The 14,774-nt window shown below is 37.7% G+C and overlaps 1 protein-coding gene across 6 annotated transcripts in view; it reads left to right on the forward strand.

Moving 5' to 3' along the window:
* Positions 1-14,621, forward strand: part of LOC138759604 (hexosaminidase D-like) — a 59,404-nt gene extending 44,783 nt beyond the window's left edge. For 5 of the 6 annotated variants that reach the window (XM_069930321.1, XM_069930322.1, XM_069930324.1 and 2 more), the window contains exons 8-13: positions 879-1,080; positions 4,510-4,592; positions 6,651-6,726; positions 8,719-8,823; positions 13,463-13,552; positions 13,704-14,621. In XM_069930321.1, the coding sequence (XP_069786422.1) occupies positions 879-1,080; positions 4,510-4,592; positions 6,651-6,726; positions 8,719-8,823; positions 13,463-13,552; positions 13,704-13,878 (731 nt within the window). In that variant the 3' untranslated portion in view covers positions 13,879-14,621. The remainder of the gene's footprint in view (positions 1-878; positions 1,081-4,509; positions 4,593-6,650; positions 6,727-8,718; positions 8,824-13,462; positions 13,553-13,703) is intronic. The other variant, XM_069930323.1, reaches the window with a different exon arrangement.
* Positions 14,622-14,774: the final 153 nt, after the last annotated feature.

Consider the following 14,774-nt stretch of genomic DNA (forward strand, 5'->3'; position numbering starts at 1 on the left):
CATGCCAATGCCAATATGAATACCTCCTTATGGGCAGAATAGAGTTCACCTTTGTGAGAAACAGAGGTACCTTCACAGAATTTGCTCGAGACAAAAATTGAGAACAAAGAACATTTATTATACAACAATGCAAAGTTGGGTGCTTCCCCTTACCCTGGGAATACACACACACACACACACACTGGGGCTGACCCAACTTTTATACAGTTCATTTCAGTGTAGAGGTACCCTCCCCCCCCCCCAACATTCTTCTGCCTCCTGGATAAGTTTGGCATTAGGCAATCCTGTCTGCCTACGTGCTGTTTCTGTGAACATGGAGGACCAGGGGGTATCCTGACTGTGTCCCATCATGTCATTGTCCTTATTGTCCTTTTTCACAAACCTGCCTTTGTCCTTATTCATACCTTCCCAACCTCTTATATGCAGAACTTGCTAATTCTGTCTAAGGCTTACTAATTACATATGTGGAACTTGCTGACTCTCTCTAAGGCTAGAAGACCCTTATGTTATTCAGACTAACTTTACTTCCTACATTCTATTCTCTCCCCTTATCCTATTCATACTGGCTTTATTCATTACACCTATATCCATCCTAGCTTTCTTCATCCCTCATATTTTCATATTAGTTTTACTCATCTCTCACACCTTTACCTCTCTCTATTCCAAAATTAAGATAATTTACTAATGAAACATTTGGGTATATGGCTTTTAAAGACATGTTGATGATAATCAATTTGCCACCAAAAAAATTAATTCCTCAGTGATGAAAATCTCATATTTTGCACTTGTATTAAACTGTAATGGTGTACTGTACATGTACGTGATTTAAATATAATTGGACATATCATAATGTGTTATTGATTTGATTTATTTCACAGTATGTCAAATTCAAAAGTATCAGGGTGCAGGATTCTCACAGATATGGTTTGCAAGTGCTTTTAAAGGAGCTACAGGCGCAGCTCAATGTTTGACATCCATTAGCTATCACTTAGCTAACCACCTGCAGTGGCTGAATGTAGCTCAGACTCTGCCAAGGAATTCCATTCATTTACAAGGGATAGCAGTCACTGGTTGGCAGAGGTATGTAAGGAGCCTAATTTTGCAGTGTTCATACAACAATCTTCCTGTCTGTTTTGCTGACTATTCGTTATTACTTGTAGAACAAATTATTCTTTGGGTTAACTGCAATTATTGCATTTCTTAATTTTGCCAATCTTTAAACATTAATAAAGATTGATCATTTTCATCTTAAGTTAGAAAGATTTGTTCAAATGCCTTACCGTTTGGCGTAGGCAATCATGTCTCTCCATCCATCATGGTCTATTGTGACAGAATGTTATTTTAATCTTTGGTTAAAATTATATGTATTTCTTAGTAAAGGGATTTTGTGGGATGGACAGGGACATACAGACACACACAATTACACACAGAGAGAAGCCACATTCAGAGATACAGCATCTGGAAAACAGAGCAATAAAAATTAGAATTGAATGGTTCATTCAATGCTGGAACAATAATGATTGCTAAGGAGAAGCACCTGTACTTTTGATTCAATGGCCAGTAGACAGAGAGGAGTCAATATCTCCTAATATAGAACATTTCCCAAACATAAATCAGTGAGGCTTCAAGAATTTTACACTTTTCACAAAATGGATCAACGTCCATATTGAAATGGGATAATTTGAGTTTAGACGTATAGTATTCTGTGTACCGCCTTCAATTGTCTTGCACAAAAGGAAAAATCTGATCAAACTAAAAGCAGAATACCAATCGTCGTCTGAAAAAGATATATTAAGATCACAATCCCAACCATTTTTAAGATTAGATCCATGCTCTTTAATTGCCCTTTTTGGTTTTTCACATGAACCGGATAAACTTTTATCAGCACCTGAAGAGAAAGTTTCAGCTTTTAGTACGTTGATAGCCAGACAAGTTATTTTAATGGAATAAAAGGATGAACTCTCACCAACTCATGAGGAAAGTTTAGAGAAAATTAGATATATTAAAGATAAAAAGTTTCAGTTTGAAAAGGTATGGGGCCCATTTATAGAATACGATCATAATTGCCAGTTTGAGGTGATGTGGGTGCTCAAGGGCTGATCCGTCTGCCTTCTGGACTTGATCTTTGAATTTTTCTTGTCACCTTGAGTAGAGGGAAGAAGTTTTAGGTTTTTCTTTCTGTTAAGCGGATTTATGGGGTTTAATTATAATAATCCTAGATGATTTTTTTAATACAGTACTATATTAAGGTATATTGAGGTTTATTATAATATTATTTAACTGATCTTTATGTATAATAATTTTAACAAACTATCACATTTAGCAATTAGGCATGAAATTTGAAATTAGTCGTATTGTGCATCTACTCCAATTATATGCTCTGTTATATTGTTTTGTTATATTAATAATATGTATATAGATTATTATGTTAAATTCAATAAAAATATTTTAAAAAGACAGAAAGGAGTAATTTGCTTTTGAATAATATACTTCTGAAGTGGTTTGAAGAAACTGAAAAGACAGTGATGTCATATGATAAAGGCATTTCAGAAAGACATCTTTAATATTGCACCAAGAATCATCTGAAATCAGAAATGCAGTAGCCTCCAGTGATAAGTTCTTATTGTACCATGGGAAATACACAAATCAGTGGTAAGGAAGAGCCACTTCAGCTGCCTCTTTGAAAAGAGGACAGTTTCACTCTGTCCATTTTTACATGGCCACTTCATGTAGCCCTTGCCGGGGTTTGTGAAATCATTGTGGAAGAAAACAGAAGTTCTGAAACCTCCATGCAAGAAAGGGAAATCATTTGAATGAAGAAGCAATTTTCTGAAAACAAACATACAAGAATATGTGAGTTTGAGAACTTTTGAACAACAGGAAAGACTTTTGAGGTTCAACACAAAACCTTTTTGAGTGTAAACTTTAAAATCATCTCTTCAGAATTGTGCCTAAACTGTAATGGTTTGGGTTTTGCTATACGCACGCACGCACGCATACATTTGCACAGGTCCTGCACTCTGATACTTTATTATAGTTATTAATTAAAAAAATATTGTTTTGAAGATACTATTGTCTTGGTGAATTCCTATTACTGCTGGTCTAGGGGGTAACAGAGTTATGGAATGGGTTAATAAAATTCTGATAAAATATATCTTAAAAAGGTATAGATTGTGGGGGTATATTTTAAAGATTAGTTAGGTACACTTCATAAACAGACATCTCAGTTTACATTCACATGAGACATAACATTTCAAAAAAGACATCTCATTTGAAATGCAAGAGTTGGGCCTAAGCATAGTCTACAATGACTTTGAAGAGTGCTTAATGAAGACTTCACAAGTTGGTGTTAATTGGATTGATGATGTGGAATGGAAATGGACTATTGTCTTTAAAGGAACAGATGTCCAGACTCAGAAACTGAGCCAGGATCCAAGTCTGGTTGAAAAGTTTCCTATTCTAAGAGTGGTCATGTGGTTTTGCAAATAGAGAGAGACAAAAACATGCTATTTGGAGAGAGAGAGAGAGAGAGAGACAGTCAATTTATAGCAGGAGTTGGTTTTGGAAACTGCACCTTTTGCAGACCGGTTATAAGACCCCATTTGAAGATGGGCTTTGAGTAGTCAATTCAGCCTATTCAAAACTCTTGTCGTCAATTGCAAGAGGATGTGGTTGGTTAATGTGTTTCTCCAGAAATCGGGGGAAAAGAACTCTCTGTGGTAACCTGGAAGAAGAGATTATCTTTTAGAAAACCTATGAGGGGACAAGTTTTTTCCGCAAGTCACTGAAGTGGCTGATTGAAGTAGATCAGTTTGTGTGTGTTTCCAATGTACAACGAATATCTCTGAAACCAACATAAACCTTCCTTTGTGGTAACAATTTAAGTTAAAGCACCAAAGTCTGGTGAAGATCAGAAATGTTAAACTGTCTAATACCAATGAATTTGGAGAAGTGAAAAGTGAATGATTGGACAGTGAAACAAGATTTCCTGAATACATAGTCATTACGTGAATGTGCGCTTGGAATTAGAAGGGAGTTAAGTTACTAGTTATAAGTTAAATATTGATCTTATTATGTTTGGAGAAAATTGAAGACAATTCTGTTGAAGTAACTATTGTCTTGGTGAATTTCTGTTGCTGCTGGTTTTTGGAGCCTCTGGGCTCCCCTAATAAACATGTATCTAGATCTAGATCTAGAGGGTCACAACCTAGACCAGCAGCAATAGAAATTCACCAAGACGGAGAGTGTGTGTGTGTGTGTGCGCACACACAAAATAGATAGAAACATATATTTGTATAAACTGCCTTTTTTTGTTTCTCTCATTATTTATTCAATTTAATAAGAATTTAACCTGATCTCAATTGGAAAGTCGAAATGACCTCCAAATTTGTTGCAAGATTAAATCTGAAGACTGAATATTCTCCAACAAGTTTTGGAAGAGGCTGCGAACAAATTACAAGGCAAACAATATAAATAGCAATTTATTTTTCTATTTATCTCTTTTGCAAGATATGATCATTTCTCTGTTTTGTGTGAATTACTTCCTGTGGGGATTCCATCTTTGGCAGTCTGTCTGCAGACCTTGAGACATGGTAAGTCTGAATAATATTGACGTTTAAATACCTCTTGGCTTTCTAAAGTAGCAAATTGTGAAGACATTTGATCTGTTGTTGGTTTGGAGATTTTTATATATTGACTGAATAGTTTCTGAAGTATAGACATCTGTTAGATATTTACTTAGAATTGGTAAAGCATGACCACCTGTTGAGTGGACATGCAGCAGCGAGAGGTTAGAAATATTACTATTTTTCATCATGGAAATACTTTGATTAGTTTTAGAACTTTCCTGTCCAAGAGAATTCAGAAGTTGCCCTGTGTATTTTAAAATAGAACATCAACGGATCAACACAGGAACAGGCCCTTCGATGCACAAAACGTGATACCAAAATAAACTAAATCTCTTCTGCCTGCACATAACTCTTAGCCCTCCATTCTCCACATATTCGTGAGTCAAAATGCCATTAACCCTGCACTAGGGTTATACAGGCAACATTACCTTGAACTCAGACTTGTGGCTGAAGAGAACAGCATTTATTTCAGTTAGAATCTATTGGCTAAAGCTCCAGATTACTGGTAGAATAATGTAACCACCATGCTACCATTCCCATCCACCAGTGGGAATCAATCAACAACTATGTTGAATAGAAGTCCTGCCTAGCTTAGAATCCGAGGGTTATACAGCACAGAATCATTTTCTGTAAATATTTTCATAATTGTTTCCTTCTCCCAAATATCATGAAAATTAACCAGCATTTATTTTTACGTTTGTTCATCTTATTACCACCATGCTTATCATCTTCTCACGACGTTACATACCAAACATCTCTCCAACAGGTTTCCTTTCCATTATATTTAGTAAGGATGTATTTCACTCAGAACAATAGTTTCAATTTTTTCATGAATGGATTTGCCGACTCTGCCTTAACATCAAAGGAAAAGCATATACTTCATCATTCTTACTCAAAATCACAGAGCAACTCTGCTGCTGGATGCAACTAGAACTTCTAGTTGCCAGGCACTTGAGTCCATGCACCATTCCATCCAATCGTGTCTGTCATCGGCCTCGTTCACTGCCATGGTGAGGCCAAACTTAAGAAACAACATTATATTGTTCTTGGGTATCCTAGAACCCAAAGGTTTTCCAAGTTTGGTTAAACCCCAACCCAATCCAGTTCCACTGTTCCTATCCGACCATGTTCCCAATCTTCTTTTATTGAATTCTCATCACTCCTAGCTTTTCATCCTTGCAAATTCTCCTTTCTACATCAGTCTCAACAAAGGGTCCCGACCCGAAATGTTTATTGACCATTTCTCAGCATTGATGCTGTCCAGCCTGCTGAATCTCTCCAGCTCCATTTCTTTGACTCAAGATTCAACATCTGCAGTTCTTGTGTTTTTCCACAGCCTAAATCTTCCTTTTATGTTAATGCCAATGCGGTTGCAGCGAATAATGAAGCCAGTGTGCTTTGCATTTGAGTATTCTCCTAAGAAATTATAACTTATATACAAAGTACACTCTCAATTCAATATTCTTTGCCCCTCAAATGAGAATATATTGGTTTTATTCCATGATGTGATAAGATTAAACTTAGTTTTAGTTTTAAACTAATGTTTAATTGTGAGATTTGGAATATCGCGGGATAGATAAATGGAAATCATAAACAGGGAGGGTGATGCATCCAACTGCCAGCATCAGTGCTGTGATAATGTTTTGAATCATTTTTAATTTAATACATCCAAATATATTTGCCATAACATCAATGTTATATTTTATGTGTATCATTTTAATAATATCGAATGAGCCCAATTATAGAAAGTCTGATAGAAATGAAATTTCACTTGCTTTAATCACAAAATGATATTCTTTGAGAATTAGATTGACCAAAGGCTATAATCTCCACTTATCTTTGAATGGATTCACTGGGAGATCTCTGTTCCACTCTAATTGTTCTACTAATGTCAATTTGGGAGAAAATAATAAACCCAGGCACAAATTTGAAATTTATTTTAAATGAATTGTCTATGTCTTGATCAAAAATTATTGTTTCCCCTTCATTTGAAAACTTACTGTTACTGTGTGTTTTAAATAGGTGTGTTCTCTGAAAAGGAAGAAAAATATGTGAAACAGTCTCTTGGATGCAAAAGCTTGAGAATTAATTTTCCAAGGTAACTTGTGAGATTCTATTTGTCATGATGTATTTCAAGGGCACTAACAAAATATGGTGAATTAGATTCTTACATGAAGTTTTGTTATTTAAAATTTATATCTTCCAATTGTTATTGAGAAAACAAATACAAAAAGGAATTTTGTCCTTGTTACGAACCGAGAGGACCCCAAAACACAGCAGCAATAAATATTCACCAAGATACATGGTTACTTAAACAAAAGTTGCTTTAAACATGAAAATAGAATCAAACTTTGACTTATCACGATTGACTTACTTCATCTAACTTAACCCCCTTCTATTTCTAAGTGCACGTGGATGTAATGAGTGTGTGTGTGTGTTCAGAAAAGTTCTTTGGTTCACAATTCAATCTCATTTCTCTTTCCTCCAAGTTCACTGGTGCAGGCAATTCTTATACTGTGCTCAGAATTTAACATTTATAACATTCACCAGGCTTTGGTGCTTGAAAGGAAAATGGTTACCACTCAGTAAGGTTCTTGTCGGTTTTCAGAGAGAGATTTGTTGTATGCCGAACATCCACAACAGGTTCCTTTTTAATCAGCCACTTCAATGTCTTGCCGAAGAAACTTGCCCCCTCAGGGTTCTCCAGATGATAACCTCTTTATTTCAGGTCATCACAGAGTTCCTTTTTGTTTTTCTTATTCCAAGTGAAACAATAGACAGCCAGTCCTCTCCTCTTGCATGAACCACAAGGGCTTTGACCAGGCCGTCTTCCAAAAGGGGACTTTCCATAAGCTTGCCAACTTATCCTATTCCAGTCCCAGCTACTTCTGCTGGCTGTAACACTACAAGTGATTTCTGTGTCTCCCTCTCTCTTTCTGAGAGAAAGCCTGTTTGACTCTCTCTGCTTGAAGAACCACATGACACTCTTACAACAGGAAGCTCTCCTCCAGACAATATGCAGCTCCAACAAGCTTTTTTATCTGTTGCCTTTCATAAACAATCCATTAGTGAAGTCTCAAGCACTCTTTAAAGCTCTTGCAAAAGCTGTGAGGCCACGATATGTCTAGCATTAACAGAGCTCCACTATTTCAAATAAGATCTGTTTTAAAGTGTTTGTATATGACCTATTCTAACAAACCTTTCCCAATTTATCTCCCAAAAACATTTCTGTATACTCTGGCACATCCTGCAGTAGTCTATTTAAATCTGGCATTCACAATCTGAAGAATATGTAACAAAGTGGAGAAATGAGCATTGTATATTGCCGGGATGTTACTGAGGTAAAAGGATAAATTTAAGTTGGTGCTTTCTTTCTTGTAATAAGAAAACCTTTAAGAGAAAATCTGATAAAGGGAATCATCTTTATGAAGGGTCATTGTCAGAAATGTTGATAGAATATTTCATCTGTTCAGTAAAATGTGACCAAGCAGATGCAAATTGTAAGTCAATCACATGAAACAAAAGAGAATGTTTATCGCTGCTGTAATTTGACAGTGTCAAAAGTCACTGGGGAGGCACGGTTAGTGGAGCAGTTATCATAACACTGTTACAGCCCAGCGATCGTGACCAGGGTTTGAATTCCATGCTCTCCGTAAGGAGTTTGTACATTTTCCCCATATCTGTGTGGGTTTCTTCTGGGTGCTCCAGTTTTCTACCACCCTTCAAAATGTATCGAGGTTGTAGTTTCATTGAGTGTGATTGGGCGACACAGGCTTGTAGGTCGAAAGGGCCTGTTACCATGCTGTATGTCTAAATTTATAATTTAAATTTATCCAATTTAAATTTAAAACTCATTTCATTCTTGTAAGAATGATGAATAATAAGTTTAGTTATAATTTATCTTTAAGATATTTAGGATATTTTGAAATCTCTTCGATCTAATAAAAGCCAAGAATTTTAACAGAAATGGGAGAATCAATGATCTTACCATATAGTTTCAGAATGTCTATTTCTCAATAAAGAATTAATGTTAAAAAAATTACTATAAATGTTTTTATAATTGACAGATCAAAATGTACTTATTTTTCAGCATTGAAGATGCTGGCAATTTTCCAGGCAGTGCAGTCCTTGACTATGTAACTCAAGTTATCACTTGCCTTCAGGAGTCTGTTGATAAACTTCTTCAGGAAAACATGTAAGAATTCTATATTTTTTAAATATTAACACATTTTGGCAATTAACACATTTACAGGGAAAGGTTTAAATACTGAATTCTATTCCACTGTAGCGTTTAGGGTTCTGAATTCTCTTAATGTAAACATCTCCAGGGAAGATGGATCTGTAAGTTCCACTTGAAATTGGCTTTTATTTATGGGAATATTTATCAGAATTTATTGTCATGAACAAGTCACAAAATTCAGTGTTTTGCAGCAGCGTCACGGGGCAAACCACCTGACCACAATAAATTTTAAAAAGTGCATGAAAAGTAAGGCATTATCTTTGGTTTATTGATTATTCAGGAATCTGATGGCAGTGGGGAAGAAGCTGTCCTTGAGCGGCTGAGTGCTTGTACTTAGGCTCCTGTACCTTTTTCCCGATGGTAGCAGTGTGGAGAGGGGTCTTTGAAGGTAGAGGCTGCTTTTTTAAGACACTGGGTCTTGTAGTTGTCCTCAATTGAGCGAAGTCTGGTGCCTGTGATGTCGCAGGCTGAGTTAATAACCGTCTGGAGTTTTTTTTTTGTCCGGGGAGTTGGCACCTCTGCACCAAACAGTGATGCAACCAGCCAGAATGGTCTCCGCGGTACGCTCATAGAAGTTTTTGAGTGCCTTCTTTGTGATTACATCAACATAAAGGCTCCAGGACAGAACCTCAGGAATTCAGGAATTTGAAGTTCTTGACTCTCTTCACTACTGAGTCCTCAATGAGGACTGGGTTGTATTTCCTTGACTTCCTCCTGAAGTCCACAATCATTTCCTTGGTTTTGCTAACGTTGAGCGCAAGGTTATTGGCGTCCACTCAACAAGCTGATCTATCTCCCTTCTGTACACTTCCTTGTTACTATTTATGATTCTGCCAAGTGCGGTGTCATCAGCATATTTGTAGATAGCATTGGAATTGTGCCTAGCTGCACCAGTCATGGGTGTAAAGTGAGGAGAGCACTGGGCTAAGCACACATCCTTGGAGCACGCCTGTGTTGATAATCAGTGAGAAGATGTTTTCAATTTGTGCTGTCTGTGGTCTTTCCATGAAAAAGTCAAGAATCCAGTTGTAGTGAGGGAGGGGGGGGGGGGTGTACAGAGACGCAGAGTTTGTAGCTTCTTGACCAGCTCTGAGGGAATAATGGGTTGAAGGCTGAGCTGTCGTCTACGTTGAGTAGCTGTATGTATGAGTTGTTGTTTTCGAGGTAATCCAGAGCTGAGTGGAGAGCCAGCGATATTGCATCTGCTCTAGAGCGATTGTGACGATAGACAAATTGCAGTGGGTCCAGATCTTTGCTTAGGTATGTGTTAATTCTGGCCATGACCAGCCTCTCAAAGCATTTCATCACAGTAGAAGTTAGTGCTTCTGGGCGATAGTCGTTGAGGCAGCTCACGCTACTCTTTTTTGGCACTGGGATGATTGATGCCCTTTTGAAGCCGATGGGAACCTCTGACTGCAGCAATTAGAGGTTGAAAATGTCTGTGAACACTCTGGCTAGTTAGTTGGCACAGATTTTTAGTTTCCTGCCAGGTATGCCATCAGGGCCTGACTCCTTGTGAGGGTTCACCCTGTTGAATGATGTTCAGATGTTGTCCTCAGGGCTAGATATCACAGGGTCTTCAACCTTTGCAAGGACTTTAGTAGTGACTGTTTGGTTCTCCTTCTCAAAGTGGGCATGGAAGATGTTCATCTCATCGGATAATGAAGCATCACAGCCATCTATAGTGTTCTCCCTCACTTTGTAGGCTGTAATGGCTTGCACTCTCTGTCATTGCTGGGATGTACCTGTCTCTGTCTGTAACTTCCTCTGGAATTGAACTTTGCTTCAGAGACGCCTTCAGCAGGTCATACCTGGACTTCTTGTAGAGATCCAGATGCCTGGCCTAATACTCGCCTTGATCTCACCCTCAGCAGGTTGTGAGTCCTCTGATTCATGTAAAGCTTTTGATTGGGGAACACCTAATCCTTCTAATATTCTGATCATCTAAATACAAAGTCTCAAGGCTGTATTCTCCACAAAAGCATTATAATTGAATGTAGATAAAGCCCTGCTCTGAAAGACTCTACATAAAATAGGCATTTCTTTTGGAAATATTGCTCTCTTTTTAAGAATGTCAAGTGACGGCTCATGAAGCCGATATAAAAAAATGTATTGGATCTGAAAATAGGGGGTCTGAATTGTTCCATAAATAATAAATCTCCAGAAATATGGTCTCTAGAAATATTTCCAGAAATACAAGCCTAGTCTATCCAACCTTTCTTCATATGCAAGTCCTTCCATCCCTGGTATCAGTCCAGTGAACCTTCTCTGCATCCCCTCCATGGTGAGGATGTCCTTCAGATAAGGGAGACCAAAACTGCCCGCAGTACTCCAGGTGTGGTCTCACCAAGGCCCTGTACAGCTGCAGCAGGATCTCCCTACTCCTGTACTCAAATCCTCTTGCTATGAATGCCAACATTCCATTCGCCTTCCTCACCGCCTGCTGCACCTGCTCGCCCACTTTCAATGACTGATGCACAGCAACACCCAAGTCTCTCTGCATCTCCCCTTTTCATAAACGGATACCATTTAGATAATAGTCGTCTTTCCTGTTCTTACCTCCAAAATGGATAGTGTCGCATTTATCCACATTATATTGCCACATCCTAGCCCACTCGCCTAACTTGTCCAAATCACTCTGCACCCTCCTAGCATCCTCCACACAGCTAATCCCACTATCCAACTTTGTGACGTCTGCAAATTTTTAAATATTGCTATCTATTCCCACATCTTAGTTGTTGATACATATTGTAAACAATTGTGGCCCCAGCACAGAGCCCTGCAGTACCCCACTAGTCACTGGCTGCCGTTCCGAAAAGAACCCATTTATTCTTACTCTTTTCTTCCTGTCCTTCAACCAATTCTCTATCCACCTTAATACCATATCTCCTATACCGTGTTTTTCAAGTTTGTATACTAGTCTTTTGTGCGGAACCTTATCAAATGCCTTACTAAGTCTATATATACCACATCCACTGATACCCCCCCTATCCACTCTACTGGTTATATCCTCAAAAAACTCTTTTAATCAGACATGATTTTCCCCTCATAAAACCATCCGATCATACCACTACTTTCCAAATGTACTGCGATGGCATCTTCCCTACTACCGACGTCAGGCTAACTGGTCTGTAGTTTCCCGGTTTCTCTCTCCCTCCCTCCCTTCTTGAAGAGAATCCTCAGGAACTAATCCAGTATCTAAGGAGGTTTGAAAAATTATCACTAATGCATCCACTATTTCCAGGGCTACTTCCTTCAGCACTCTTGGATGCAGACCATCCGGCCCTGGGGATTTATCTGCCTTTAATCCATGCAATTTAACTAATACAACCTCTCGACTTAAAATTATTTCCTTTATTCCCTCCCTCATATTAGATCCCAATCCTCAACAATTTCCTGAAGATTAGTTATTTAAGTACTATTTGCCAATCTATTTTAGCCAAATCACATCTCATACCCTCTTCAAGTTCAGAACCTTTGTGTCTGAATCAACTCTGTCACATTCCATTCTAATGAAGAATTCCACCATATTGTGGTCACTTTTTCCCAAGGGGTTCCTCACAACAAGATTGTTAATTAACCCTTCTCCATTACTCAATACCCAGTCCAGGATGGCTTGTTCTCTTGTCGGTTCCTTGACATGTTGATTTAGAAAACAATCCCACTTACATTCAAAGAAAACCTCTTCCTCCTTACCCTTACCCATTTGGTTCACCCAATCTACATGTAGATTAAAGTCACCCATTGTAACTGCTGTCCCTTTGTTGCACGCATGACTAATTTCCTTCCTAATCCCCTCCCTAACCTCACTGCTCGTGTTAGATGGCCTGTACACAAGTCCCACTAGCGTCTTCTGCCCCTTTGTGTTTCGCAGCTCTACCCACATAATTCCACATCCTCCCAGCTAATGTCCTTCCTTTCTATCACATTCACCTCTTCCCTAACCAACAACACTACGCCACCTCCTTTTCCATTCTGTCTATCCCTCCTGAATGTCGAGTAACCCTGAATGTTCAGCTCCCAGTCACAGTCCCCCTGAAGCCACGTCTCTGTGATCCCCACTCTATCATAGTTATTAATAGCTATCTCCACATTCAATTCATCTACTTTATTACGAATGCTCCTTTCATTGAGACTCAAGACCTTCAGACTTACTTGAGCCACACTCTTATCCCTTTTACCATTATGTACATAAGTATCTCTTTTTGATTTTCACCCCGGTCTTACCTGCCTGTCATTCATTATTGCTTTTTGCCTTGCTATCTTTTGCTTCTCTCCTCATTTTGCACCCCTCTGACTCTCTGGACTGGTTCCCATCCCTCGCCACATTAGTTTGAACCTTTCCCCAACAGCGCTAGCAAACAAACCCCCAAGGACATTGGGCTTTTTAAAAAACTTAACATGGAATCATAAAATGATACAGCAGTCACAATTATTAGATCATATAAATTAGTACATTTTGATAAAATGTAAACAAATAGTCAAGAGGCATTTGGATTTTTCTGGGATGTTTTTTGATATTTGAAACAAAATCATGTAGATTATAAACTATGTCACTGTTTTGGTTACATCCTCATCTTCTTTCATTCATTAGATATATCAAAGGATGGTTCAGTAAATACCATAGAAAGAAAAAGTATGTCCACCCCGGTATAATTCAGAATTTTGAAGGAGAAGTGAGAGGGTATGATTTTATTTTGTCTGTCCTTTAGTTTACACAATTTAAGATGCATTGACAATCCTGAAATGTAACTTTATTGATCTGCAATTAACCAGTTATCTGAATTAAGCTGAAACATTACGCTAAATAATAATGGGTAATCAATGTCTTCTAGTGTCTGTTCACATTGGGAGACAGCAGTAAATAACCTGCAAAAAGCAATGGAAAGAATCTATTTTCCAGATACTGTGGAAGAGTGGATGGAAGAATACGTTAACCCAGCTTTGATGAGATTGCAAAACTTCGTGCAAGATATGGATGAAACCTTAGCATCAATGACAATTAAATAAAGTTTGTTCTTTTTCCTCCAGAAAAAGTCAGTATATTGATTCAATTAATTTAAATACGTCTGAATTTGTGGAGTTACAGTAATCCAAATTCAAGGTTTATCCTACACATAATTAATAGGCAAGAAATTACCATGAAATGAGTACATTTAGATCACCAAGATTTACCAGGCCCAATAGAATACATAGAGTTAATCCTGGAGGCACACAGGAGACTGCAGATGCTCAGGTCAGGCAGTGGGAGATCTACTGAGCTATCGTGAGATGGACACCATCTCAACTGCTGAAGGGGAAAAATGCATAAAATCCGATAGAAGGAATTACAATAACCACAATTCAGCTTCAGTGAACAGTTGAATTGATTCAGCAGAAACATACCTATCACCTTCAGTCCATTATTCTGCTCTGTTTAATGCATAACTTCAGTCAAACACAGTCAAACTTTTAAAAAAAAATCTATACCAGGGAGAGAATTGGTTATATTGAGACATGGAAAAATTGAAAAACTTTTCTCAAAGATTAAAGACTGTGATAAAGTAACAGGGACACGTTTGTAATATGTCTGCGTAATAACAATTCCAAGACATGATTGTTTCAACATACCTGATTTAATTAATAATATTAAAAATGGTGTTAACACATATTTATCTTATTAAATATTCAATTTAAATTTGACTTATAATTTAATCAAATGTTAAAATTTCCTGATGTGAAAGAATAACTGTTAATAAATTGTTTGAATGCAAGTGTTGGACTAGTTTTCCTTGGTTTTCACCTTGTGTCTTCACATTGAAATTTGAGTCTGTGCACATAAATTACTCCTGCAATTTGAAGGGTCACTTTTGCGCTTAATTTGCACTTGTTTTTGAGAAACACAACTGGGAACTGCAGAAATGTAT

This window comes from Narcine bancroftii, chromosome 3 (assembly GCF_036971445.1).
Source record: "Narcine bancroftii isolate sNarBan1 chromosome 3, sNarBan1.hap1, whole genome shotgun sequence".
NCBI lineage: Eukaryota > Metazoa > Chordata > Chondrichthyes > Torpediniformes > Narcinidae > Narcine > Narcine bancroftii.